Genomic DNA, 12914 nt, shown 5'->3' with positions numbered 1-12914 from the left:
AATCAAAATGTTTTTTACTGGTACTGAAGAAAAGTGTCCACTCTATTTTGTAAAGACGTATTCTACAGCACATGTATACATGTGACATGTTGCATATGGTGATTGACTGGCTATCTGTTTCTCAGATGTAGCATCTTGTCTGTAACACCACACAAGGCCTCATCTCCACACTCTTACAGTTGATTCACACTTTCACTTCCCCATCAGCCAAATGAAGCATGACTTACCCTGTACTTAACCTTGAGTGTATGAATTCTCAGCACATCCATGAACAGTCTCTGACCTTTTCCCCTCCTTCACTGCAACTCAAATTCCTCTGCAGCTGCTCCATCTGATCTTAACTGATAACTCCCCTCACATGGGAGAGCAAGTGACAGCTTTCAGACAAAAACTACATCCACCAAAGTGATCCAAGCACATTTGTTGTGAAGATGATACCAGCCACGGTAACCAGTAGGTCACCTTGTGATTGGTGGATTAAACTTTCTTACCCATTTGGTCTAGTACACCTTGTGAAATCCCATCTTAGCTCTGGAGATGTTACTTTATTTTAAAAATGTCAGCTATGTTGCTTGCCTTAAACCTATAAACCAGGCCTATTTTAAATTGTGTATTTCTATACGGGAGTTTGGTATGAGCGTTAACTCAGAGGCTGTTCAGTTGGGCTGTGCCTTCATTGGACATGCTCCAAGCGTTTCAGGGCAGAGAACAGTGCTTATTTTTCCACAATATATCATGTCACATATACTTTGCTCTGGCGCTGGGACTGGCCCCCAGTCATCTCATTCCCTTGTGAAATGCATAACAATAACAAATCTGTTAAATGTTATCTGCGTCTGTGTTCTGTGCTTGGGCCCACTTGAGAACTACACCTCACACTGACAATGTTTGAATATATATTGTATGTTCAGTTCAGGAAGCTGAAACTAGTTTTTGTTTTTGACTTTATTTAACCTAAAAGAGAAATAATCTAACAGAGGTTAAGTCTATTTGTCTCCCATACACAAATATATGTAAATATATGTGTATGCAAATATGAAGGACTTTTTTTATCCTTCATATTTGAGTGAAGTTTTTTAAGTGTTCACAAGAGAGGAATGGTGGAAGTACTGTCTATTATGAAATGCTATGCCCAAAATATGTCATTTCTGATCTGCGTGTACCACAGAAAACATTTCCGCGGAATACTTGCTTTTGCTCTTTCATTACCCTGTGGTCTCCATTTCCTGTTCTATTTATACTTTTCTGGTTAACTGACCACAAACTGATGGGAATCTCACACTTGACAGAAAATATTCTGCTCCTTATATTGAACTTTTGTTTATAATTTAAGTCTCTTGAAAATATTATGAGTTTGTTGTTCCTGTTGGTGTATGTGGGCATGTGTTTCACTCATGTCTGGATCACTAAACACTGTCTGTGTTGTAAAGGATTTGAGAAAAGAATGATTAAAAGTTTATTTTCCTCAAGATAAGGTGCACAAATTCATGATTTCTCTTCACAGTACAGCTGGTACTATGGACCCAGAGAAATCATAAGAAATACAAAAGAATAAAGGGAATTTTCTTGCCAGCCTGATGAAGGACCACCATACTCATACTGAAACTGTTTTTTGTAAAATTACTTCCAATGATCAAGATTCTGAGTGCAAGTTAGGCATGTCTGATCTGGCCACTGTGACTCACAATTACCAGAATGCAGCTGCTCCATTTCCTGCTTCCACATGGATTTCACAATCTTTAAAAGCTCAAGCAGCGAATGGATTTTCAAACCAAGTATCACTGCTTCTTCTGAAGGGAGCGCTGCTTCAGCGTGTACTCGACACTTTTTTTTCCTGTTAGATTCTTAATCCTCGTAGCTTACAAATGAAAATAAATCTTGTGTAACATCTGTAGCGAATTTCTCATGTGAGTATTTTGATTTATCCCTATCATCAGAAATGTGTTCTTTAGTTAAGTATATTATCTATTTTAGTGACACTGAACATACTGATGTTTATTCTGACAGGTGCCAGCCTGAGTAGTAGATGTTTTTGACGGCATTTTTAAGATGAATGCACTGAATCCATGAAGACTTGTTTACCTTAAAGGAATAAAAGTATCTGACCACACACAGTCATTGTGAGGAGGATAATGATCATATGGATATTATTGCTCTCGCTGTTCTGCGAGAGCACACAAGACGGAAATGGAAAAGAAAATGGTGAGTATATCATCTTCTAACTTGTAATAGTCTGTATAATAAGTATAAAGATGATATAAAGAGATGTATAGTAAGTATAAAGATTATCTAATATTCTTTACAGCTGTAAGGAATATCAGATACTATAAGTGAATATACAATTCAAATTACATCATATTTAAGAGAGGACAATGTTCACTAGTAATGCTTGTTTGCACTGATTGTAAATTGTCAATGTATAAATGCATATGCAGCCTATTTACTGTAATAATAATCTGACATTTTTAAACAGATTTTTGTTTTTGTCTTCACAGACAAAATATTTGGTTCTAACAGTGCGCTTTTGGTTTCTGTAACTTGTGCTGAAATGTTATTGGCAATATGAATACAGTATATTTAAGACTGCTTAATATGCACCAGCTTGAGGTAAATTGGTGGAGATTCTGTCATAGACCAAAAGCTAAAGCTTTGTAAATATACACACAGATCAGGGTTGTAGCCAGGAATTAATTTTTGGGTGTTCAACACAGGTGGACAAAATGTCTTCAAGATCATTCAGGATTCACAAATTTGTACATCGGTGCCTGTTTTTGTGATCTTCTAAACAGAATTAGCAATGGCCGCTTGTGCTTCAGTTTCCACAAAAGATAGAAAGGTTTCTGATTACACACGGGCCATTATCTTGCCTCTTATCCACATGAGTAATGCAGACAGACAGCTGCTCATTTCCAGGGCAATCTTTCATGTGAGAATTTCTTAAGGGCTTCATCAGTACTTTATTGACAGCAAGTGAAATAGTGCAATGCTCTCAAATTTCCATCATTAAAAAAGTTATAAAAGTTCATGTTGCCCTAAACTCTCATCACCACTGAGGGCAATTTCTTGGTGACCACAAACTAATGGTTGCTTTCACAGATAAAAACAAAAAGCCCATAGAGTGGATCCTGAACATTATGCTACTAAACCTCTCTAAAACCAGAGAATATAAATTAATCAAAAGGCAGTTGTATGATTAATATCTACAAACACAGACAACTGCCTAAGCTGGAAATCAGAGTATTAAGACTGACTGATATAGTTTCTATTAGAGAGACTGTATTCCATTCAGATGGGTGTTGTAAGAATATAGGGCATCCACAGGGCTGGCATTAGTATTAGTTTAGAAATAGTAGTTTTTAAAAACAGTGCAACTGAATGTTCACTTAAGGTGTTTTTCCATCACCAGGACTTGCAGACCTGTGACTGAACATTTAGTGATTGTTCCTTGTTTTCCTTTTGTTTCCACTGTCCTCCGCCCACTTTGGACATATTCCATGGAATTTACTTCCATGGAATTTACTTCCATGGTTTGCTTTGCAAACTCCTCTTCAGAAAGAAAATGCATACTATTTAACTGGAGCCAGGACAAGCTGCACACTGTGACACAGTGGTACAAGGAAATCTTTAAAGTTCTTCCAATGAAGAGACTCAGTGCTAGGATAAAGGCCAAAGAGGAGGGATTTATCCACAGACCTAAATGAGCTAATCATGAGAGGTTCTGGTACACTGAACTGGGCAAACACCTGTGCACTACAGTCTTGAAGTATGGCTGAATGTGTGATATTGTTGTACTGATGCACACTCTGCAAATTCCTCTTTCATAAATGCTCTTAAAAATGCGTTCACTTTGTTGGTACCACCCCATCTAATTGTCCAGGCCATGCTTGTTCATATTGTGTTCAATGTTATTCCTCTTGGGAAAAAAGGAAAACTTTCAGTAACATTTCATTAAGAAAAAAAAGAAAAGCACACACAGACCATCTTTGCCCCTCTCAAAAGTTAAGGTTATGGGAAGATCCAGGTTATGGGTCATTAAGTCCAAGTAATTGAAAAACTCCATTACTAGATATCTTTCTCCGTACAGCACCAGTCAAAAGTTTGGACACACTTTTTCATTCAAGGGAATGGGAAGGTGTGTCAAAACACTTGACTGGTACTGTGTGTACAGGGACTGACCCCCATGGGGGCAGCAGATATGCATGGTCTCTCCAGTTAGCCTTGATTGTAATGAAACGAGCGGTTAGAGCTTGAGAGATTGTCTCTTTACTCAGAGAACCATGGTCAAGATGGATATGTTATGAAGATATGTCCTCCATGATTACAACTGTATACTGTCAATCTTTCATTATCAGTTTATACACCAGTTATCCATGCTTCACAAAATGGGGTTCTTTAGTTGACAAATACATGAATCAATATTTAAATGTTTTACTATCTGCATAGTAATACCTTATAGTCAGCTGTGTTGTAAACAATTTATTAACTGTAAATAGTTCAACAAGACAACAGAAGGACTGATATTTATAATCAAATTTATTTGGAATATTTCCTGATGCCGCCTCACTACTGTTTGACTGTTTGCTGTGTAAGGTAAAGAGGGTCCTTTAAAATGTACTATGGACATTTTTCCTCAGGTGTCTTGCATTGTGAACCACAGAATATGAGGCTTACCACCCCTGACCAGAAGATCCTGTTAACATGGGAAGACGACCCTTCATGCTTAGCAGTACATGACGTGTTGATGTATGAGGTGGTGGTACTCATAGCAGACCAGCAAGTACATAATGTAAGAGCTGATTTTTGTTTTACCAGTGTTGCTGACTTCCTTAAAACTCAGCTTCTGGAATAGCCAAATAAACATACCTCTAATTTGACTGTGAAAATGTTTTAGGATACAGTTGCTGTGACACCTGACCAAATAGGATCTACTCATTCCTGGAATTGGAAGCCTCATTTGCCATTGGAGTGTGCTTCCCATTCAGTCCGGCTCAGCTCCCGTTACAAAAACCGTACAAGCCCATGGAAACAGAAACAGACTCATCCAGGTTAATATTCAGTTTTCTTAACTTCATTTTGATCGTCAAAAATATTCAATTATCATTTTCACACATTTGACAGTAATGCTACTCCTTGAGATGCTTATTATGTCCTATTATTATGCATTTGCAGGGATAGGTAACCCAAAAACACCAGAGGTTTTTCCACGGGACAGAGTGTTTAAGGTTGGCAGTAGAGCAACCTTCTGCTGCGTTGTGCCGGTGGGGGATATTTTTGACAGAATGGATATAAGTCAGTATTCTGGTACTTATATGAACACTACCAAGATCAGCAATCAGACGTATGCCTTGACTATCAACCTGGACCAAGCATCAAACACAGTTTGCACTGATGTAAAATGTCATACAAAGACACAAGAGAATGGGGCTTGTGCTTATATTGGCTGTAAGTATGGTTTAGTATTCAGATGAATTTTGAGATTTTGGAGTCTGACATACATCTTAAAATATGCTGGCTGCTCAGTTGTTTTGTTTTTTTTTGATGATATTTGACTCAGACCCACCTGATGACAGCAATCTTCTATGTGAAACCCGGGATCTGCAATCAGTTGAATGCCTGTGGACAGTGGGAAATGACACACTCGTGAGCATCAAGAGTCAAACAGATTATTATCTACTTGGAAGGTATAATGAAACTATACTACCTGATGTAGCCATAGGTTGGAGTATGGAAGCGAAGAAATGCTGTGAGGATTTGATTCTTTTAAGTATGAATGATCTTTATTTGTCATTATACACAAGTATAAAAAAAACTCTGTTTGGCTTCTCTCTGGTTATTAAATAAGACAAAGCAAGACAATGAACTTAAAAACAGAAGATAAAAGCACAACAACTGGATAAGAGCAAGACAGCTGGACAAAAAAGACAAAACAAATGCATAAATAAAAAAGTAAAAGCAGCATTTTTCCCTCTAAACTTCTCACATGCTTTCATTTCAATAAATATTCAAATGATCCAATATTTCAGCAAAAATCAAAGATTAGAGAAAAAGTCCAAAAACTGAAAACAGATTTGTGTATCAGAACTTTGTTTTTTCTTCTTTCCTCTCCCATTAATCATCTCACAACCCTTCACATTTATCTTGTGAGCCTTTGGAAGGGCCCGACCCCTAGGTTGGGAACCACTGGACCAAACTAGCTAACTGTATATAAAGTAGTTGAAACTAGCTCCACTTCCAGCAGCTACAACAGTAACATGCTGCTCTAACACTGATGCTTCAGTATTAATAATCTAATGATGTCATATATAATAATATATCAGTCAGAGGGACCAAACCACTACTTTTACTGTAAAGCTCATAATACTTATGTACTTTTACTGCAATACTTTAACTACATCAAGCTCATAATACTTATGTACTTTTACTGCAGTAGGATTTTTCATGCAGGACTTTTACTTGTAATGGAGTATTTTTACATTCCTGTATTGGTACTTTTAATTAAGTAAAGAACCTGAATACTTCTTCCACCACTGTTTATAGTATATATTGGAGGTGTAGTCCTGGTAGCCTGTTTGTTCATGTTGAGGGAAAGCATTGAGCAATTGTATTGAACTAAAATGTAAATTCTCCTGGTGTTTGTGACTCAGAGAATGTAATGATACGTCTGAGGGGAAATGCTCACAAGAAGTGCAAGTGAGTGCTGGTGAGCAGAACTGGACTTTAACAGCACAAAATTGTCTTGGCACAGTGGAGCTCACAGACAGGGCAGACCTCACTAAAAGAGGTTTGTAAAAATCAGCATTTGGGTGTCTTAAAATGCTTACCTGATTATGCATATCTCTTTTTAATGATTACATTCTGCTGATCATTATTTGTCTTTTGTTTCAGTGCACATGTTTGCCCCATTGGAAGTGACAGCTTCAGCTGTGAATGCCAGAAATGTCAGCCTGGAGTGGGGGTGGAAGGCGCAACAGTACAATAATCTCAATATAACATGCCAAGTAAACGTTAGCAACGGTGAAATAAATAGCATAGTGAGTTGACAAAGCAAGGAGGGTGATACATTAGCAATGTTTTTAAAGTAAAATTCTTTTCTGAACTATGCTAACAATTTTCATGTTCATGTTGTGTTCCCAGAGCGAAAACTTTGGAGTTGGCCTTAATTTTACAGTTTTGGATGACTTGATACCAGATTGGGCATACACAGTAATGGTACGATGTGGAACAACTCACTATTTCTGGAAATGGAGTGAGTGGAGCTCAAGTATCCAGTTCCACACAAAGGGTGATGGTAGGTATTAAAAAAAGTAACAACAAACTTGTAACCTAGAACTGCAATTTTATAGATATTTTTCACACTTTCTGGTTGTCTCTTTTTGTCCCACAGTTCCAGATGCTCTTGATGTGTGGATGCAGATGAAGGATAACCAACTAACAATCATTTGGAAAGTAAGTCAGGTGATTGGGTACCATTTTGTAATAAGGCACCATTTAACCTCAACCAGTTTAGTAGTATATAAACACAATTTCTTGGAGACAAGATTGCCATGAATATGCTATGCCAGTCCTGAAAAAGACCTGATGTTACCTCTCCACAGATGCTACAGGCCAACCAGAGCCATGGACACATCATAGATCATGAAGTGACATGGGCACACACCAATACCCCAGAGAGACAAAATAGAACTAAAGTGGCTCACCCCAAAGACAGTCTTGCACTCAGTCTGAACAACACAGAAGAGTATATCATCAGCGTTACAGCTAGGAATATAAATGGCAGCTCTTCCCCATCAACCATCACCACTTCAATACATCACAGCTTCAATTCAGGTATGAAGCAAACAAAGATGGACACATTTTGGGAACAATCCAGGCCTTAAACCTGCATTAAAAGATTTTTTACCACTTAGGGGCAGCACAGCAAGCTGTGAACACAAAATGAACACATTATCACCTTGTAAAGAAGCATGTTAGCAAACATTTGCCTCTATATAAATCCAGCAAACGGAGTGATCCCTTCTAGGATCCTTGGCAGCAACGGTGGCTTCAACCTGTCCTGGTCTGCCAGTCCTATAGCCAGCTGTGGCTACATAGTGGACTGGTGTCCTGCCCTAGGAGAGAGCAGAGTGGAGTGGGTCAAAGTGCCTCCCAGTGAAACTAATGCCAGTATATTTTCAGGTAAGTCCTATTCTTTGCCCTCAAAACTGTTGCACCTATGTTACAAGACATTTTCTTGTCTTACAATACATCTCTTTTGTTATATCCGCACCCCAGAAAACTTCAAAGACGGATTGCGTTACTTGTTGTCCATATATGCCTGCACCCAGGGAGCTCCAGTGCTGCTAGAAAGAAGAGAGGGCTATGTCAGAGAGAAAAGTAAGATTCAATTGTATGAATAGCCCGTGGCATATTGTTCTTACAATAAATATGTCAGTTAGTTTATCAGTGTTTCACCCATGTTACGCTTTGCCAGGAATACAAGACGGCCTGTTTGAAACATTGACAATGGAACAGCAGGATTCAGATGTTGTGGTATCCTGGCATCCTATATCTCTCAGAAAACAGACTGCTTTCATCAAAGGATATATTCTGTATGCTTTGGACAACAACAACAACAGCATTGTCATCAGTGTCAGCAAAGGTATTGTGACATCCAATTATTTTCAGATGATAGACCACAAAAACTGCTTTCAAGGATATATACTCATTCTCACCTTCTGAGCATTTAAAGTGCAACACTAGCTGATGATAGTGTTTCCGCTGACCTCCAATGCTCTAACATTATCACTTTGCTGCACTGTACTGTCAAAGTTTTCACATTGTGATTTTGACATTAAACAAGATTAAGAGTCTACAGCCAAGCTCCATCAGCTTACCCAGGCACCCAAATGCTAACATCAACATGCCAACATTGACATATTATCAGTTACAAAGTTGATCTGGCGAACATGTTAGCATGTATCTGTTTACACATCCAGGAGATGTGAAGCAACTTTAGCACTTATTTGGAGTCATGTTTCTAACTAATTTAAATCCAATATTCACTCTCCTTTTAGCACTGTTTGCTTGCCACCAACTTCTGAGAAAAATATCTGACTCTTACTGTAATGCTCAGTTATGTTCACCGGCTAGTCACTTACTTTGTCTTTCTGCTGTGTCATGCTTGACTGGTAGTATACAGTGGCTTTATCTGAGCTTTTTTATATTTTTAAACAGCATTGATGAAAATGGTGAGACTGAATCAAAACAGTAAAGTTGTAGGATGTGGAACCATGAAAATGAAATAAAAGAAACCATAAAGCTCTGTAGAGCTGAGGGAACTACAGAGTCAAATGATAATTCTAAAGATAGGGAAATTAAAGATAGGAAATAGAAATGTAACTTATTAACAGTGTATCAAAATTTCTAATTTCACAATTAGTGCTTATACTATGTATATCACCCAGTCCTACCTATGCATCAAAAGTAAAAAACCTACAACATAACAAAAGGGCTTTGTAGTTAATATATGAAATAGGTCAATGGGACATAAAGTGCCAAACCGGTTATATATCAACAGTGAAAAAAACAAAGACTCCACACTTTTTTTGACATTTTTAATGAAGGAATATTTTGTGCAAAAATGCATTTAAAAGTTGATGTGAGGCTTATATGAGGCTCCAGCAGACTGAATTAGTCATATCAAGTGGATATCTGCCGCATTTACAGTCTTTTTAGCATCAAATTCCCTCTTTGTGTTTCCTCAGACAGTGTTTCCTGTACTGTTGAGCTGTGGTAGAAGTATAGTAAGAAAAAGAGGGACTTTGGCACTAAAAAGACTGTAACGTTGAAAGATATCTACTTGATTTAACTCATTTGGATTTGAAGCTAAATATTAGCTTCAGATAAACTTTCAAATACATTTTTGTACAGGAGGAAGACTGTGGATTTTGTCCCCATCATTAAGTGCATTATGAAGAGATCTTCTAATGGTCTGTATCAACAGGAGGAATGATAATGGCAAAAAAAAAACTATTTTAATGTTCATTTGGGAACCCAACTATTGTTTTAAGAAAGACTTGAAAAAATTGTGAACCCATTCTTTCAATCTCTCTCTTTTGGTTCAGAAGATCCTGAGACTACCAGCCTGACAGCAAGAAATCTTAAAATCAGTACCTACACATTCACAGTGAAGGCACAGACAGCGGTTGGAGAATGTGGCACTTCATTCATTTCTGCCACCTTGAATTCACCAAGTATGTTGTTTCTTTTCCCTTTCAGACCAACACACTTGTGTAGAAATCCATGTTCATGAGTGAAATTTAACAAAATCGAATTTGAGCACCGATTGTTACTTTATTTGTTTTACTCCTGTTCCTCATCTGGGCTGTTTGTCTTAATTCACCAGCTGATTACTTGATTACGGCGGTCTTCATATCCTTGGTCACAGTTTTTGGTCTCCTTTCCCTTACCACTATACTTTGCTACAGACACTGGACATGGTAAGTAAGCCATAGATTTTCTATGCCATTTGCTCAAGTGTTGCCTCTGATGGTGGCATGTGGATGATTAAATGATGTTGCCATAGTTTTGTTTCCCCACTTCATGGCTAAAAGATGTATTTTCATGTATTCTTACACCCAACAGTATCAAACACAATGTCTACCCTCCAATCCCAAAGCCAGTGCTGACGGACAAGTGGTTGTCGTCACCGGTAAGTTCTCAGAACTGTCTTAAAGGGACACTCCACTGGTTTTACACATGAAGATCGGTTTACTCATCACTACGCAATTTGTGAAAACACTTGTGTAATGCCTTCTGTGGCTCTGGTAGGAGCTGTCTAAATTCTGAAAAAAAATAACCCTGATGATGGCACAGTGATGTCATCAGGCTTATCTTGGACTGGGCTTGAGACTTCAAATCTTTGACAGATACAAGTGTTAGAAACACTCAGGGTATAAAATTTGAAAGATGTGGGCATTTACAAGGCAGGGACACCAACTGAGTTGCATTATGGGAAGTGAAGGATCCAGCATTGGTGGAGCTTAACAGATTCTAGACTGAAAGTCAGGATGTCTCTGCTTCATATGCTTTGATTTCGATTCTTTTCAGCTGAACTAGCAGCATGACTGTAGGAATGACAATGTCAGTCTGTTGAGTCATCAGTTGGTCCACCACTTTATTGACAGACTGAAATATCTCAACAACAGTTACTGTACAAAAATTCAGCCTAATCACTTTGGTGTTCCCATGATTTTTTATTTAGCATAATCAACAGGTCCAAATGTTTAAATTGTCCAAAACATTAGTTTTTGACTAAAAAACAGACAACCAGTGACATTCCCATCAGCCTCAGCTGTACTTTGTGCTTAGTGCTAATTAGCAAATATTCTGTTAACATGCTAAACTAAGATGGTGAACATGGTAAACATTTCACCTGCTGAACATACTGTAAGCATGTTAGCATTGTCATTGTGAGCATGTTAGCATGCTGGCGTTCATTTGCATGCATTTGGCTCAAAGCTCTACTGTGCCTCAGCTTCACAGAGCCACTAGCTTGACTTTAGACTAGTCAGTGTTCAGACCGAAATTAGTTCTGCGTACAAAAAACTAAGCCCTCTCATTCATTTCAAATGGAGGCAGTGCATTAACACAGTGGGGGTGCCAATGCAGGGAGCTCCAGCAAAACAATCCAGTGTCATCAGGCAAAAAAGTTGAACCTTGCTCAACTTTTGCTGCAACATCCTCCAGCAAGGCACTGCATTGGCTAATCACCCATATGCAAGCACACATTCCCTAGGGGATTACTTTATAATGTGAATGTGTTTCTGCCATTTATCTCACAATCATCACAATGAAAGATAAAGCAGTTTCCGCCACCATAACTTTCCAGACTTGTAAAATCATGTTTGGGAGTATTACAAACGGCTGTGCAGTATTCTAGCATCTGATAAGCCTTTTAAATCTGTAGCTCTAGCTGGACTTCCTGGATCATATTTCACTGTCTCACTGGCACCTTAGACAGCACGCCAACCAATGTAGCCCCTTGTACTGTTGTACAAAGCTGTTTTCGGTCTGAATGCGCCCTTAGTCTCTTCTAAGTTGATGGAATACGCCTTTGATATTTGTTGAAAATAAAATTGAGTGTTGCTACTAATTTGCATCATTGGTTCAAAGGTTATCAGCATTTTTGTATAACCAGCTACCACCTATCTTATATATGAATGTGAGTTTGTTTTATGTTTTCCAGGGTGAACATAGTTGTCGTCCTCTTCGCGTGGATTTGTGTCAGCACAGTGAAGCACTTATCACGGATGTTCCAGAGCTGCATCGTAAATCATGTGCACCAGGGAATGATTACATCAGCCAGGACAAAACACCTTGTGTTTTTACACAAACTCAAATGGGTTACTACAACCAGCCCCTGAAAAAAAACACCCCACCACCCATCATTTTACCCACTGCCATTCCGTCAGGTTTACCATCTTCCCCATTCAAACGTGTAATTCCTAACCCTTCATATGACCTGATAATGCAGACTGGGGATCAGCAGTCCAACTCAGGACCGGATTTTCATAAGGGGACACCTTTAGAGAGATGCTCCAGTGGATACCAGCCTCAGAGTCTCATAAACCAGCCAGAAGAGGATCCAGACAGTCCTCTGTCCTGTGTCTTCACTTACATTTTGTTACCTAATTCATCTTAATAGTTGCTGCATGTACACCCTATAAAGTATGTCATAAATATGAAGGCAAATATGATAATGCTGCCAGAAACAGAAATTTAATGTGAATTTAGTGAAATAAATAATATATATTATGTGTACAGATTCACAGATTTTATCTACGAAAGGTAATGTCACTCAGTCGGTTGGTCATAGCTCAACAACTACAGTATGGGATGGATTGGCATGAAATTTGGTGCGGACTTTTCCCTCC

The 12914-nt window shown here is 38.4% G+C and overlaps 1 protein-coding gene across 2 annotated transcripts; it reads left to right on the top strand.

Moving 5' to 3' along the window:
- Nucleotides 1–1363: 1363 nt before the first annotated feature.
- LOC137171009 (leukemia inhibitory factor receptor-like) lies at nucleotides 1364–12795 on the top strand. Of its 2 annotated transcripts, none has more exons than XM_067574724.1 (18): nucleotides 1364–1907; nucleotides 2008–2202; nucleotides 4635–4786; nucleotides 4892–5045; nucleotides 5170–5442; nucleotides 5555–5681; nucleotides 6645–6781; nucleotides 6886–7031; nucleotides 7135–7288; nucleotides 7385–7446; nucleotides 7596–7827; nucleotides 7999–8175; nucleotides 8272–8373; nucleotides 8471–8638; nucleotides 10107–10232; nucleotides 10385–10478; nucleotides 10624–10690; nucleotides 12227–12795. In XM_067574724.1, the coding sequence occupies exons 2-18, from the start codon at nucleotides 2133–2135 to the stop codon at nucleotides 12680–12682; spliced, it is 2697 nt and encodes an 898-aa protein (XP_067430825.1). In that variant the 5' UTR covers nucleotides 1364–1907; nucleotides 2008–2132; the 3' UTR covers nucleotides 12683–12795. The 2 variants fall into 2 exon arrangements, with proteins under 2 accessions (XP_067430825.1, XP_067430824.1); XM_067574723.1 differs by having other exon boundaries at nucleotides 1366–1907; nucleotides 10104–10232.
- The last annotated feature ends 119 nt before the right edge of the window (nucleotides 12796–12914 follow it).

Source organism: Thunnus thynnus, chromosome 19 (assembly GCF_963924715.1).
Source record: "Thunnus thynnus chromosome 19, fThuThy2.1, whole genome shotgun sequence".
Classification (NCBI taxonomy): Eukaryota; Metazoa; Chordata; class Actinopteri; order Scombriformes; family Scombridae; genus Thunnus; species Thunnus thynnus.
Note: the sequence above shows the minus strand (reverse complement) of the source record. Positions and strands in the feature narration are given on the sequence as shown.

What these genes read in the sequence shown, in the direction of transcription:
- LOC137171009 (XM_067574723.1), top strand. Translation starts at nt 2,133, where the DNA reads ATGATCATATGGATATTATTGCTCTCGCTGTTCTGCGAGAGCACACAA. An exon ending in CGGAAATGGAAAAGAAAATG is followed by an intron (nt 2,203 to 4,634) that starts GTGAGTATATCA and finishes ATTTTTCCTCAG; the next exon opens with GTGTCTTGCATTGTGAACCA. An exon ending in GGCTTGTGCTTATATTGGCT is followed by an intron (nt 5,443 to 5,554) that starts GTAAGTATGGTT and finishes TATTTGACTCAG; the next exon opens with ACCCACCTGATGACAGCAAT.